At 36.7% G+C, this 17,149-nt stretch overlaps 1 protein-coding gene across 2 annotated transcripts in view; it reads right to left on the bottom strand.

Annotated features, from left to right (window-relative positions):
• Positions 1-17,149, bottom strand: part of PCDH15 (protocadherin related 15) — a 2,324,555-nt gene that overhangs the window by 43,053 nt on the left and 2,264,353 nt on the right. For both annotated transcript variants that reach the window (XM_072628920.1, XM_072628919.1), the window contains one exon: positions 1,752-1,928. In XM_072628920.1, coding sequence (XP_072485021.1) covers positions 1,752-1,928 — 177 coding nt within the window. The remainder of the gene's footprint in view (positions 1-1,751; positions 1,929-17,149) is intronic.

Here is a 17,149-nt window from a genome sequence, read left to right as displayed (position 1 = left end):
GAGTCCTATTTCCCAAGACAGTCAATGCAACATAAGGTGAGTTATGACAAATAGCAAGTTTTTCTGACATCAAGGTGAAGTTTTCATCTTCCACTTCTATCCTTTCCTTCCACTTCTGCCTTTTGAGGACTTATAATATATCTAAGACCTCTTCTGCTTGACAGCCTTTCTAGTGCTCAAATATAACTATTTTTCCCTCTCTCTTGAATATTCTTTACTTTAGGCTAAACATTCACAGTTCCTTCAATAGATTCTCAGAAAATTTTCACCAGAAACACTGAAGCAATATAGTAGATAGACTTTAGACCTGAAGTCAGAAAGTCCTGAGTTCAACTTCTCAGACATTTTCTACCTATGTGACTCTTAGGAAGTCACTTAATTTCTGCTTCAGTTTCCTCTATAAAACTGGGACAAGATTAGCATTTAACTCTCAGGGTTCTTGTAAAGATAAAATTAGATAATATTTGTAGAAACTGTGTAAATATTGTTGTTGTTTGACATAATTAACAGTATTATTATTCTGGTTATCATTCACTAGATACTCTGAAATTTATAAATGTTCTTTCTAAATGTGATACTAGACTAGGCAAAACTCCAGGGGTGATCTATGACAGAATGTAGTACAAATATCATTGAGAAAGATGTGTAATGTTACCTGTTGTTTCTCAAATTTAAAGTTTTATAGATATAGATATATATATACACACACACACATATATATACACATGCATATATATACATATACATACACATGTGTATGTATATGTATATATATACATGTGTATAATATATGTATATGTATATATATACACATATATATGACCTATCCAGCGGCAGAAGCAGGAACAGTAGCAGCAGCATCGTTGTCATCAGTTTTTTCACAGTAATTGCCATCATCATTGTCAACTTTATCCTAGATACTAGGCCTCTCTCAATGGCTCCAAAGGGCACATTAACTTTCAGGACCCCCACATGAAACAGCTGATGCATAGGGTTCTTGCTTACATTCAAATCTCTAGATCTTTTTCAAATGTACCACTGTTGAGCTTTGCATACCCATTTATTTGGAGAGACCAATTTTTTTTTTTTAATTCAGAGGAAGAAAGCTAGGAATTCAGAGAAGCCAATTCCAAGTTAGAAATTTACACTATTCTATAAGTTCCTCTCATATATCCTAAGAATTTTTTTCTTTTAAATCTCATAAACTCTGAATATAGTTGATGTGAAAATTTGGTTAAGTAACTGTAAACTTGGAAATATTCATTGATGTTAAACAAATAATAGCTTGCATAAAAATAGATGAAGCATTGCAATTTATTAAGATCATTTTTATTTCTAGCAATAAATATGAATGATACTTTGATTGAATTGTAAAGATACATGTCTTCCAGAAGCAAAGAGCTCTAATTGATAGTTTGTTACAAGGATGTGAGCATAGTGCAATGCATTAGAAACAAGGAATTACTTAAGAGAATTGTCATAATGAATATCTTTGATGGTACATGAGTGGACAAAAAAGATGGGTTATTCATGGAGTGAGAGATGATTAACAGACATCTTGTGTTCTTCCATGGATATATTTGCAAAATAAAATCAAGAAAAGTGCTCTGCATGTTGGATGGACACCCTTGGGTGAACTCAAGGAATTACTTGGGCAAGGATCACAAAGGATGGACAAAAGTGAGGACCTCTCATTGAAAGTTTCATCAATTGATTTGAGCAAATATTGAATATATGTTTCAAGCACTTACTTAAAAAGTTCATTCCTGCTAATTGCTCTGTTGGTTTGGGGGTCAATTGCATAGACAACCAGGTCAGACTTGGTATAGTCTTCTTGAGAATAGGCTTCTCCAAACCGCCGGGCTCCAATGGATTCCACCACAACTTTGGCACCAGGAATCTGATCTTGCACGTAGCGATCCAAAATCCTATCCATTAAAACAGAAGGTAAACACAATTTCTTAAGAATTGTTGAATGGAGAGACCAACTTAAAAGTGTAGGAAATAGGTCCTAATATAGTGATGTCTAGTTTTGTGCCCTTGCTAGCTAAATCTTATCACTTTTCAAAAAATTTCCATATTTCCTAAACAGTGACCTACCCCAGGGATCACAGAAGCATAATAATATAGAGGGAGGTCATCAACCATGTCCTGTTTATGTCTGAGCTTTTGGAATTTATGATACCATTTCAGTTTTAAATGGCCCATGGGAAATGCCAAATGTGTTTTACAAATAAAACTGTCAACAATTTATAGAAGTCATAGGGGCACAGAGCTCTTTGGTTCTACCTTTCTTGATGGGGGAGGAGGATGATAAATTCCTTGGCCCATGACTTATGGGATCCATGCCAAGGTATTGGATCACACGGAATAGAACACCTGTTCTTCCTATGGGTGTCATGAGAAGAAATAGGAGCCCTTAGAAAAATGCCATCTATCAGCTTCAAAAGTAACTCAGATGAAGGCAAAACTAAATCCAGAGTGAGGAGCAGAAGGAAAGGATAGTACGAAAGAAAGAGGCACAAGCTACTAATAAGTACAACAATAATAACAATATCAGCAAAAAATAATAGTGATGGTGATAAATAATAACAATAAATCAATATGTCATCCTCTGGACAACACAAGAAACCTTAAACTGTAAGTCGATGAAGTACAGTTTCAGGTAGAAGTACATTATAAATTATATCATCATTTTGTTAACTATAACATTTCTTACTTTTATTTTCATTTTAAGTTTACATTCTTTTCCCTTTGTGATTGAATCATAAAGTATTATGGCATCAAATATTTTATTAATAATGTTTTATCCAGAAAAGTATTAATAAAATGAGACATCTGAAGATTTATCACATCAAGAACTCACTATGATGCTATGTGGCGGTGCACAGTATGAAACCACTTGGCAGATAAGAATTTTAACAGGGCTAGTCCTGCAATGTTATTTGTTTAGTGACCTCCTGGGAGAGGAAACTCAATGCAGGTAAGCACATTGGCTACAAATTAAAGTCTTAAAGAGTCATCTAGAGCAGAGGTTTCAAATATTCATCCAATGGGACCAGTTGAGCAGAAACCAGATTACAATGCATTTGGGAAATGTTTAAAAATACAATAAAGCATATATAATGTTAATTTGTGGTTGTCTAAGTCAATTATGTGGCCTTCAGGGATGCATTTGTATTTGAATTTGACATTGCTGTCTTAGATGTCTGAGAAGCTAATGATTTGCCCGGGTCACATAGCTATAGTGTTGGAGCAGTGTAACTTGAATTCAGATATTCTGGTTTCATTGCTATCTGTCTATTCACTCCATCATGATGCTTCCGAATTTTAATGAAGGATCTTATTTTTCAACCTTGAATAGTGTCCAAGACTGACATATATAGCTTGACAATAAGTAGCACTGTAGTAAGACTCAGTAGTATGAGGAATAAATTCTCTAGACTTGCTCACAGTGTTAAAAAGAAAAGAAAACAAAACAAACAATACATGCATTTTGTAGAATGCAACCAGACAATTCAGAGGAGAGGTGAATATTGTATTTTCTTCAACTTAATTGCCAAATGAGCCAAAGTAATTGAACACTTATTTTTGAAATATGAGTTCTTTAACAAAGGCCCAATTCATGCAGCTGGCTGAGGAAAAATGGTGAAGTATTACACTTGTTGAGCCAAGCTGGGTTTAACAGCGTATTTACTCATGGGTATATCTGGAGTTGAGACAAATACTAAGTCTTACCTTTGTTGCTAATGACCTAAAAGCAATCTACATAGCTACTCAGTTTTCTCATCTGTAAAATTTTGATTCTGAATTAGATTATCTCAAAGCACTAAAATCTGATGATTTGTGTACTAGGAGAATTGCCTGAGTCATTAAGAGAGTGACTTGCCCAGGGTCACATGGTATGTATAGGAGGAAGGCCTTAATGCCAAGTTTCTTGATTCTGAAGTTGGGTACTTATTTATTATGCAAAAATATTTCTAAGGCCCCTTTCAACTAGAAGATGCTAAAAAAGGACAAACCACTTGCCGACTACATGAGATAAACCAATGATGTCATTTCCTATTCTTGAGATTTACCTCTACCTACATGTCCCATCTCTACATGTTGGTGCTCTATACATGCTTAAGACTTGGCTCCATTGAAGCTTCTCCTGATTCACTTAGCCAGAAGAAATTTCTTCCTCATGCAACAATATGGCACTTCATACAACACAGAAGTATGGTCATATTGCAGTTTATATTTAATCTCACAAACAACATGGAATAGTGACTTGAAGGCCAGCCTTAGAACTAGAAAACTTGAGGTACAAGGCTCTTTTCTGCCATATACTAGTGATGTGACCATGAGCAAATCACTTCAATCAATCAATCAACATGTAAATTCCTACTATGTGGCAGACTCTATGCTAAGCGCTAGTGGTATAAACACAGGCAAAAGATAAGCCATGCAGTCATAGGGCTTCAAATCTAGTAAGGGAGAATACATATAAACAAATAGATACAAAACAAGCTCAAGTCAGGATAGATAGAAGATGATTAGCAAAAAAGGTACTGAAATGATGAGTTGTTGGGAAAGTTTCCATTAAAAGATTGAATCTTGATTGATATTTAAGTGAAACCAGAGAGGTCAATAGTTGGAACATATGAGTGAGAGCATTCTGGGTGTGGGGGACAGGCAGAGAATATGCATAGAACCAAGGGATAGAATGTTATGTTTTGGCTGTAGAACAGCCAGGAATTGTGTCACTTGACTGAAAAGCACATGTAGGGGGATGAAGTCCAAGAAAACTGGAAAGGCAGCAGGGGCAAGTTAGGAATGACTTTGTATTTTGTATCCTGGAGGGAAAAGAAAGATACTGGAGTCTCCTGAGTAGTATAGCTCTCTAAGATCAGATCACAATTTGCAACAAAATAAAACAAAACAAAATCTTGCTAATCTGCATTGTTGGAAGAATTTTTCTCATTGGAAATTCTAAAGGCTGATGAGATTCCAGGTTCACTTCCCAAATATCAGTCTTACACAATTGTTTTGTCATTTAGTTATTGTAGTAAATTGCCAGGGTGGAAACTCTCCATCGCAATGCAGACTAGTTTTGGCTTTTGAATTTATAGTTCTGCAGAACTATAGCATGGTGCACTGGAAAGACCCCTAGCCTTGAAATTGATGGACCTGGGTTCAAACATGCAGATCAATGTTTAACAAGTGACTCTCTGAAAAGGCATAGCACACTTCTAAGATTCATCTACGTTAACATTTTCTCCATTGCCTTCTTGAGTCTAGGGATCAATGAAATAGTAAATTACCTCCTGATTTGTAGCATTTGGCAATTTCAGAACTCTAACTGATCACAGGAAAAACTTCACAAATAACTCCAGTCTGTTAGAGCTTGTTCTGGCACACCATGTCCTTTGATGTTTACAGTTGTATGACCTTGAGGAAGTCATTCAACTTCCCTTGGCTTAAGTTTATTCATTTATAACACAGATGGGTTGGAGAAGAGTGCCTCTGAGATATCTTTGAGTTTTAGATCTCTGAATTGTGAGAGTTCCTAGGACACCGAGTGGGTAAGGGGTCTCCCCAGGGTACCAAAGTATGTATCAGAAGCAAGAATTGAATCCAAGTTTTCCCAGTGGTGAGGTCAACACAGTGTCTCTCTGTACAATTCAAGTAGGTATTTTAAAATGGTTGTTGAGTTTAATTGAAGCAACAGAGCCAGGATATGAATGTAGGTCTTTTGTGAAGGTTTTTATTAAGTAGCTACCACGAGCAAGCATTGTACTGTGTGAGGCACTGGGGAGTCCAAAGAAAAAAAGCAAAAGAGAAAGACTTTGACCTTGAATCACTTATATTCTAATGAGGAAGACAAGATATGCATAAATAGATCTCTTTAAGGGAATACATAGTAGAGAGAAGGTTGGTGAAGGGGTGCAATAAGCCTAAAAAGGGAGGGTGGAGGCAGGTCAGGAAGGGTTGTAGATTTCAAATACAGACATATGTATTTTATTCTGGAAACAATAAAGATTCATTGTAATTTATTAAGCAGAGGAGTGATATCATCTACCTTGTACTTTAGGATGGCCTCTATCATTAGCATCAAGGGCTTTCCCATGAATGGTAAGAGCACATAATGAAATAGCTCACTTGTTGCATAACAGAAGATTAAAAGAGAAAAAAAGAGAAAACTAGAAGTTTAACAATGATTTGAATAAAGTAGTTGGATGAAATAGATCAGAGAAGCACTGGACTTTTGTCATGCCTCGGTTAAAATGAATCAGCTTTCATAGATCACTCTACTTTATTTGCTATGTTTAGGCTACATATAGACTAAAGCCCAGAAACCATTTTAGAATGCATCATTATTTTTTCTTCTTATCTACATTATGAGCTAGACTAGATTTGCTGGGATGGGGGGATGATGTGTGAATTAAAGATATCACATGTACTTTGGGTATTGGAGTATTTTACCTTCAAAGTTCAGATCTAAGAATTAGGGAATAGTAGCAGTCAAAGGCTACTCAGTTTTTCTCAACATGTTCAGAATCCTAGAATCAGAAATGGAAAGGAACATCTACTGTAAACTATACCTGGAAAAAGAAATTCCCATCATACCCCACAAGTACCAAGGAAGCCTTTTCTGATGGATCTCCAAGTGGGGATCTGGAGTCACAGAAATCCTCATATCAGATGGAACAATAGTACTGTTGAAGGAGCTTGGATCTTGTTGCTACCAATTTGGGCTGGGCCCACTGAAAGAGAAACTGAGGTGGAAAGAAAAATGCACAAGTTCTGGGTTACAATAACCCTTTGCTCTTTCATCATTGCTGCTTCATAGGGTAGGGGATGACTAGGGTCTCCCTATCTCCCTCAGGTTAGCCATGCAGTGGCCAATAAAAAATGATATTGATTGCTACAGAAGCTTTGACCCTTTCTGCCCCTGAGTCAGTTTGACCTTCTTTAGACAGCATATTAGCCTCTTGCTTACTGAGGTTTACCATACTGGTGCCCAACTTAGTTCAGACACCTGATTGTCTTTAGTCTACTGTAGTTCAGAACTCCTAAGCAATTTAATAAACTCAGCCTGGGATTACAAACATGGCTTATATTCCCAGCTGCCCTTCTTATGTTTTACTCTAAATATGTACCACTAAATTTCACAGGTTTTACTTGACAATGTCCTTTTTCCCATGGTTTAGTTTTCTCCCTTTGTGGTCATTGACTGAATCTTAGATATTGTAAAGCCAAATCCTAAAGTAAAGCAAGGCTTACATTTTTCTTACTAGTAATAAGTCTGTGGTCAGTGGATGGAGTCCAAGAATTTGAGTTTAAATCCCAGTATCATCCTTTAATACTTGTATTAAATTCTGAACAAGTGGTTTAACCTCTCTGGGCCTCAGTTGCTCAGTGACTAGCTGACCTCTATGGTCATTCTAGCTTGTTATTTGGAATGCCATGACTTCATGATATCTAAAGTCTTTACTAACTCTAATTCCCATGGTCTTATAGATAAACATGCCTTACTGGTTTTTAGAACACCAGCCTGCCCACTGTATACCTATTAGCAAATGGGATATTTAAAATAGAGATTTTACTTTTAGGATTGATTGCTCTGAATCTCAAAGAACACAAAGAATAATTCTATAAACTTTGATCATTAACATAATTATTTTTGTTATTAGTAGACTTTTAAAAAAAAAAACACATCTGAACAATGAGACTTCAAAGGTTCCCCAGTCTTCTTCGATTTTACTGGGATCTGGGCCATTCCAGAATTTCTTTAGGTTTATTCCTCTTTATCTATATCTTGTTCCTACCTCTCATCTCCAAGAAAGAAATGTTCCCCCCTCCTCACCCATGTTAACCCCACCATTGTAGTACTTGTTCCCACCTCTACTTCTACAGTGCTATCTACCTCAATGTTTTCTAGAAAACCAAAGCCATTTATCCAGCATTTATTCAGGGAAACAAAACATTTGTTTAGTGCTTACTATGTGCTGAGGAAGCTGTTAAGCTTGGAGGATACAAAAAGCAAAGTCTCTGCTTTCAAGGAGTTTAGGTTCTCATAGGATGACAACCCGTTTTGGAGAATGGTGGGCAGGGGAGCAGAAGTTTCCTTTGAAAAGTTACAGGGATGGTGAGTGGAACCAAAGGGGAATAGAGGGACAGAGCTAGTCACTTAATCTCTGCTTCTGTCTGCTCATCCCTAAGATGGGGTAATAATATCAACTTCTTTGCAGGGTTATTTTGAGGATAAAATGAGACTGTATTTGAGAAATAATTTGCAAATCTTAAAGTGCCATATAAACGCTGAACATTATCATTGTATTGTTTTAGGGTAGGGCTATTACAGTAAGCTCCCAGATTAAAGAGAAAGAGCCTTTAGAGAGAGATAGAGATACAGAGACATAGAGACAGGAAAAGAGACAGGCAGAGTCAGAAAGAGAGGGAGAGCTATAGGGAGAGAGGGAGAAAGAGGGAAAATCTGAGACTGAAGATGCCAGAAAAAAGTACATTAATGGGAAACTGAGGAAAGCTCACAGTATTGGTCCCTTCAATAAAGTAACAGAAGAATAAGAGAATACACATAGCTCATTTTTCAATGAGAAATTTCATAGGATCATAGATTTAAGGGAAACAAGTATTTTTAAGTACTTGGTATGTTCAAGACATACAGATCTCATTTGGTAGAATTTAGCATGCAGAAGTCCTTTTGCCCAACTTCCTATCTTCCCTGTCTTTACATCTGCCTCCCTCCCTCTTTGTCTCTGTCTCTCTTTCTGTCTTTCTGTCTCTTTCTCTCTGGCTCTGACTCTGTCTCTGTCTGTCTAGGCACACATACATACACACACATACATACACACACACACGCAAACTTGTTCACTGATACATACAAATGAGGAACCTGAGGATCAATGAGAAGTGCCTCAAGATAGCATGTGAGAGAAAGGAGATTCAAATCCAGGTTTTATAACTTCTTATTCAGCATTGCTTTCATTACACCAGACTTGCTAGCTTAGCAGAGCACTTCTTGAGGGTCAGCAACCTGAAAGTATTGTTGAAAACCATTAATATGCCTGAGTTCCTGAAATATTAAAGTGCTCTTTGGGTATCTAGTGGATCTGTGTTCTCAACACACTGAGCAATGATCAGCTGGAATGGAATTATTATCAATACACAAACTAAGAGCTCCATTCATCAATACCAATGCATGTCACCTTAGAGTCTGATACAGTTTTTAATATAGATAATGTTGATTCATTTTCAAAGGCCACTTTATTCATATTCTAAATGTGAAGGTCATGAATCAATGCTATGAGAGAACTTTTTTTGTCCCCATGTGAAAGTTATATTTTTATAATCATTTTTTTGTAAACTGCGGTTGAAGGAAAGGGGGGAGGAATCATAAACAAAATTCTACTCTCTATCTTTCTTTTCCTAACTGCCAATACATTCAACTGTCTTTACCTTCTGGGGACACTGGCTTACACTGAAGAAGAGAGAATAATGCCCAATTTGGGAGGAGGCATTTATAGGGAAAAATCAAGACACACATAAACACATGATCTGTTATTAGGTCATGACTGATGAAACCCTATAAAATACTTGTGGGTACTCATTTCTCAAATATCTTCTCTTTTTGCTGCAGTGTCTTTTGTATGTCCTGATCTAAATGGATTCTTGTTCTCACATTCTATGACCCAGAAATATGGCCAGATCTTCAAACTGTCTATTTCCATAACCCTGTTCCATTTCCACTACGAAAATAATTGTTCTTTTTCTTCCTGGGGAAATTCTTGTGCAACAAAAGTTAATATCTTCCTTTCCATAAATATTCTCTCTTTACTTCCCCCAGTTTATCTGTAACTGTCCACCATCAGAACTTCCCCAATACTTCTGACTTCTAGCTCATGGCTTCCTTGATCTCTTCCAAGACTCAGCTCAAATCCAACCTTTTATAAGAGATCTTTGTCAGGGACCCTCAATCCTATTACCTTCCTTCTTAGACATCTCCAATTTACTCTTTATTTATCTTGCAATTACATAGTTTTTTGGCTGCTGTTTCTCCCTTTAGTATCCGAGCTTTTGGAGGTCAAGGACAGTGCCTTTCCCATTGTTTGTATCCCCAGTGATACATTCAGTGAACTGAATGTAGTAAGCACTTCAAAAATACTTGTTGACTGCCATCTTTTACCACGAGCAATAAATCCAAATTCCAGGTCTCATAAGAAAACCAAGATTATCTGTAAATTGCATTTAAATCTCTTCAGAGTTACAAATGCCATTTTAGAATTTTAATTTAGCATTGATTTAAAGATACTTTCTGACAACCTGTGTTCTCATATTTACTCAAAAAGCTTGTTAAATAAATTTTTGTATACCATGCAAGTTACCAAGTGACAATCAAGTTGACCAACTTGTAGCACATAACACGGAAATAGTGTGGACATATTTAAATGAAATTAGACTAATGGTCCACATACTGAAATCACCTCTTTCTCTAAAAACAAAACAAATGATCATTACTTATCCTTCCCTGATATTCTCTGCAGAGAAAGTCAACATGGTGTACAGTAGAAAGAAAATTGGACATAGAATCAAGAAACAGCTGTGAGGTGGTGGATAGCACTGGTTCAAGCCCCCTATTTGCTACTTTCCACCCATGTGGTTCCAGGTACATCACTAAACCTCAGTGGGCCTCAGTTTTATCATCTTTACAATAAGGGGGTTGGGTTGATGATCATTTAAGACTTTCAAAATCTAAAACTTTTCAGCCTTAAATCTATAATGCTGTGAACCTAGCTATGTGATCATGGATAAATCTTTCTGAGCATATGTTCCTTCATCTGTAAAATGTAGATTTCCTGTATGATCTTGGGGGAATTCACAACATCCTTATGCCTCAGATTCCTCATTTCTCAAAAGAAAGGATTAGACTAGAATAAGGGGTAGGGAACCTGGAGTCTCAAGACCACACGTGGCCCTCTAGGTCTTTTAAGATCAGCCCTTTGACTCCAACTCAGTCAAAGGGGCACCCTTGAGGACCTATAAGGCTACATGAAGCCTTAAGGCTGCAGGTTCCCGACCGCTGTAATCTCCCAGGCTCCTTCTAGCTTTGTATTTATCTTATTTCTTTTCATTCAGATTAAATGATGTTCAAAACAATGATATATGATCGATTCCTCTGAATATGAAATTAAACTTAGCCATTTAGAATATTGCTTTGGGTTTCAGTACATTTTCAATGCAATATAGGAGACTGTTTAGCTTGTTTTCTCTTTTACTGAGCTGAGGACTATTTGTGGTGAAATGCCTTTACATTTCTTTCTTCTCACCAATATCTGTACTTTCCTCACTGTCCTTTTTCTTTTCAATCATCCTTTCTATCTCTATACTTCCCATCTATCTTTATTGTGCCATTTCCCTCTACAATACACTTTTGAGGGAAAGAGTCACTCATTTTTTGTCACTGCCTTGTCCCTCTCCCCCCACAGCACATCCTTCATTTCTTACATCCTGGAGCCCTTTAGCTCTTCTCACTGAACTGCAACTTCTAAAGGAGTTAAATTGCCTTCATCTCCCTTCCATTGGTTTTCTCCCAATCATTTATTTCAAACTGTGTGAAATATTTGACACTCTTGCTTAACTTTCTTGAAAATATCTCCTCTCAGTTTTTTATGATACTATAATATCTTGATTCCCCTCTCTACCAGTACACTAAATAACATATCAGGCTTTTCCTAGACAATCTCTTTCCAAACTCCTCAGAGATTTTTCATGTTCAGCAAGAATGTCCCATTCTCACCGTCCCTTGAAACGTCTTCACCCAAATACTGTTCTATGTTTAGCTAATTTTTGCTATTTTATTCTCTCCACAAAAATCTATTTTTGTTAGAACTTAGAAGCTCATAAGGGAAATTTTCGTCCACAAATTGATTGCATGGGTCATCGTTTGAATATTCTTTATATCTCAACACTTAGTACATTGTCTGGAACATAGTGCATGCTTAATAAGTACTTATTCAACAACTAATTTGTGTTATAAAAAACAAAATCCCAAATATGTTAGGGTCTGTCTATAGCAGCTGGTTGGATCACCTGCTCAGGGATTTCTCACTGAAATTATTCAAATTTAGACCTGATGACCACTTTGTGGAGATGTAGTAGGAATTCTCAGGTTAACTGGGGAGCCTGACAGATCCCTTCCAAACTGGAGTTTCTGGAATTCTGTGATTCCTTTGGTGACAAGAGCATGACCATTGGAAGTATCTCATTGAGAATTTTGTTTGGTGAGTTTGTGGCCTTACCATAGCTACAAAACAAGTAAGCAATGATTCTTTACAACCACAAAAACTTGTTTTTATTCCATTTGAGTATCTATAATTCACTGCATTTTAAATTTAGAGCTGGAAAGGGCCTTGTTGTTTATTTATTTTTCAGTTATGTCCAGTTCTTCATGATCCCATTTTGTGTTTTCTTAGCAAGATACTGAATTGCTTTGACATTTCCTTCTCCAGCTCATTTTACAGATGAGGCAACTGAGGCAAATAGAGTTAAGCAACTTGCTCAGGATCACACAACTAGAAAGTATCTGAGGCCAGATATGAACTTAGGAAAATGAGTTTTCCTGACTCCTGGTCCAGCATTCTATCCATAACTGTCCAGGAGGGACCTTAGCACCAATTGAATCTGACCCTTTCATTTTATACTGAGACCCAGGGAGATTAAATAACTTAACCCACAGTCCAACAGGTGGTAAATGTCTGAGGCAGAATTTGAACCAAGATTTTATTGATGCCAAGTCCAATGTTCTATCCATTATCCCTGGGTGCTTCTTGGCATAATTACATGTGATACTTCTGGGAAGGAGTTTGGCTAGAGATTATTCACAGCAGCAATGCAAAATTTGGATCACAGAAGCAACTTGAAATTTTTGACCCCTGATGACAAGGAACACAAATCACTCACAGGGCAAGCAGCTTGAAAAGTGTCTTGAGGAAAAGGGTAAGGCTAGGTCAACAAGTAATTCAACTGGGAGAAGAGTGCAAAGAGGGAGGAAACAAGTCCCTTCTGATAGTTTACTTATCGGACTATTTTTGTTAATTGGGTACCAAACTCTGTTGTTTCTAAGTCCCTATGAAAATTCAAGAGTTATCTGTACCCTTCAAATTTGCACACTGGCACAGTTACATTCTGAATTGTGGCATGGAGGTAGTTTTAGAATTTTGTGGCTTATGTTTTGGGGGCACAAATCCTAGCAGGCTCTAGCAACATGAGCAGTTTTCAAGCAAAATCTTCGTGATGTATAGTATGATTCAATTAATTTGTGATTATTTATTTACATCTGTACTTCATACTGGGCATCTGGCCTAGTGATGGTCAGAGGGTCTTATCATCCAAAATTGTGTGCTCATCAAAGCATGCAGTTTTCAGTCATACCAACTCATGAAGATCATGTACTTAGAAGGAGCTAGGTATTATAGTGGATAGAGTGATGAATTTGGAGTCAGGAAGACCTAAGTTCAAATTTTGCTTCAGACTGTTACTGTGTTAGCCTGGGCAAGTCCCTTAATGTTTTTAAATGTGACCATTTCTAAAATGTTGATAATAGTCCCCCCCTCCCCACATGCTTGTTGTGAGGATCAAATGAAAAAATATATGTAAACATTCTGCAACCCTTAAAGTGCTATAGAAATACCGTTGTTGTTTTTTTTTGTTGCTGTTGCTAAGACATGGGAGCATTGGGATCTGCATTGGTAGAGAGAGTCTCCACAATCATGAGTCCCGAGATACTTGAAATACAAGGACAACAGTGTTCAAGGTCATCCCATCATTTCTTTAAATTGAGAGCCAGTACAGCACTTACAGCCTCTAGGATGAGGAAATTATTTATTTGTTTGTGATATGTCATCCCGTCCTTGAGTGCCTGAAAATTCATATTGCATCGAGCATTTTATCCTTCAAAATCAAAGCACAGGGAGTGAAAGTCATGGATCACCTGCCTTTGCAATGAACAGGTGAACTCTTCTGTCTGCCTGATATTGCAGACCTAGAAAGCCGCATCCCAATAGATTTCCCAGGAGTATCCAAAACTCCCCAGATCAGAAATCAGTGAACTGATCTGCATTTCAATTGGAAAAATACTAAAGATATGACTCCTCCATGAACTCATAACAATGAATCAATAAATCAAGAAACATTTATTAAATAGTATGTACCAAATACCAAGTCAAGCACTGGGTATGCACATTTAAAAAGAACAAAAAAAGAGTTTTATTCCCAAGGAATTTATATCCTATATTTCACCAAAAAAGTATTGATTAAACCTTTAAGTAACATTTAGAATCTCCCTAAGTACTTTAGTTCATTAGGCCAGTTTGGGCTCAGTCCCTAATATTCTCATATCTTAGACCTCAACAGATCAAAGTCAATTCCCAATCCTCAATTCAATTAAATTCATTTCAATTCCGGAAATACCTATTAATAACCTATTATAATGCAATGTATTGTGCTGGACATTTTGGATTCAGAGATTTAAAACCAAAACCCTAAATAATCTCAGTCATCAAGGAATTTGTTTCTTATTTCTTATGACCACATGTATACAGGCAAGCAAATTCTAATAATACCACACTGACTGTGGAGAAGATCATGACTCAACTTCTATAGGAAATTTGACTTCATTTGTGCTTTGAAGAAAACTTGATCTTCTCCAAAATAGAGGATGATACTAAATAAAGACAGAAAAATGCAAATTTTCCCCAAATGCCAGCTGAACTCCCTCAGAACGAGCACCAAAAAACAAAATTACCAAGATTATGGAGAGAGGAATCATTCAATTCTTTTTTTCCTCCCATCACTAAGAGAGGCACATTTGGGGAAACAAAAAGCATTAACATCTTATTATTTTATGTGCGGCTAATGCCTAATGTTTACAGTTAACTTTTAATTTATGTTACACTGATTACAGACTTACTATAGCAAAGGATATCATTAATAAGATATGCCACAGGGGAGGCCATGCTCCATTAATTGAGAGAAATGAGGTTGCTCATTTTTCTGTCTTGATAATCCCTATATGTCTATGCATTAAGTACACTTACTTCTAAATGGTATGTGGTCAGCAAAATTTTCGGTAATTAAAGTTTAGGAGTTAGGAGCTAATAGAGATTTCTCAATTGAAAGAAATTTTGAAGAAATGACTGGATTTAATTTCTTCCAAAAAGTATTGTTTGCTGTATGAGCTTTAACTGGCCATTTGGAAAGGTCAGTTAAACAAATGAGGCTATCAAAGTCCAATTCATAGGAGGATTGTTTTCAGGAACTTGGGATATTTAGTCAGGAGGAGAAAACCATGGAAAGCCATGATGGTGATCTTCAAGGCTTAAAAGGTGTTCTTATTGAGGAAAGATTAACCTTCCAATTGGCCTCAGAGGATCACAGGTCATAGGTTCTGAGTTGGAAAGGGCCTCTGAGGCTAAGTATAACTCCTTCATTTTACATATTAAGAAACTGAGGTTGAGTGTTTAAGTGACTTGTCTCAGGTCACATAAAAGTACCCCTGAATTGAAATGTGGTGCCATATCCTTTATGATACTTTCTCATGGGACAACCACATAGAGGGCAGAAATAGAAGCAAAGATAGTTTTCAGTTTGATGCTGTACAAACTTCCCAGCTACAGATCTCTTGGGTGCTTCAGGAGGCCAAGAGTTTTCCTTTTCCTTAGAAATTTCCACGTGGACATTAGAAATCCACTTTTAAAATGGAATTTCTATTCATAACTTTGTTAGGCTAAATGATCTCTGGGTTCTTTTCATAACTGAAATTCTGATATTTTATGATTCCGTGACTCTGGATATAATTGTGAGTAGAATAAGGAGGAGAGGTCAGTAATCCCAGAATCTGTGTCTAGGGGCAAAAAATGGGATTAGAAAGAAGTGACACTAAAGCTTCAGTTCCTTACTACAATGGAATATGAAGCATCAGGATATGTTAGGATATATTAGGCATCTTGAACATTGTGTTTTTTTTTTAATCTCAGTTTCTGCTTTCAAGGTATAAGTGTTATGAGAGGTATCCAATCACATGGTCTTATTCATGCCTGTAACGAATACTTGGGCTTGGGTTTTCTTTCCAAATTACTTTCTAAACACAATTTCAGAATTACATGTTGCTGAATGAATATTTTTTAAATAAAGTTTTCATTTAATGTTCTTTTAAATGTTCCCCATTAATTATACAGAAACAAAGTGGGGATACTTTAGGAAAACAGAGTAGTTCCATTTGGTAAATCAATAACAATGGCCTCAGTGAAGGTCAACCAACATCAGGCTTTTTTTATTTAATTGTGTAGGTTGGAAAAGTATGTGTATTTGTGTGAGTAACTGAGGAAGACCTAAATTCTCCACTACAATTTGTTTGTAAGTCATACAGTACTTTGAGTGCTTCCATAGTAGAATAGCTGACCCATTTTTGAAAGTCATTGCTATTTTGAAAAGGACATATGTATGTTTGTGTATGTAGATATCTATCATCTATCTTAATTTAAATTTAGACAAACTTCTATTCCCTTGCCTTGTATTCCCTTCCTTTGCTTTTCCTTCTCTTCTCTTGCCTTTCATTCCCCTTTACCTTCTTTCCATTCTCCCTTGCCTTGCCTTGCTTTTACTTCCATTTCCTTTTCTCCCTCCTCCCCTTTTTTGGGGGGGGATTTTCATCTTCAAGAAACTAGGAAGCCAATTTCTGAGGTCTACAGTGAGTATTGAAAAATCACCCTCCCTCACCTTTCTCAGTTCCTTGGTTGGTATCCTTCTCCTTAGCAGCTATTCATCAATGCAGTAATTCAGACTGAGTTAGAAATATTTTTGCTTACAATCAACTTCATCAGTTTGGCAATTCCCTCCTGGTTCTAGTCTGATCATTTACTTCTCCCCTCTGAGCTACATTAACTTTCTCTAATGGAGCTGAGCTGTACTAGACTTTCCTGAATGAGTTGGTTGTTCTCCTAGACGATATGGACTCTTACAAAAAAAAATGATCATATGACCATGGGAACTAATGGATCAAACAGAATAGCTCTGCAGTCATATTCAGTAATTCCATTTGATTAGTAATTAAATTGGTTAGTTGTTCTCCCTTGTTCCCGAAGAG

Source organism: Notamacropus eugenii, chromosome 1 (genome assembly GCF_028372415.1).
Source record: "Notamacropus eugenii isolate mMacEug1 chromosome 1, mMacEug1.pri_v2, whole genome shotgun sequence".
Classification (NCBI taxonomy): Eukaryota; Metazoa; Chordata; class Mammalia; order Diprotodontia; family Macropodidae; genus Notamacropus; species Notamacropus eugenii.
This window is presented reverse-complemented; position numbering and strand designations above follow the sequence as displayed.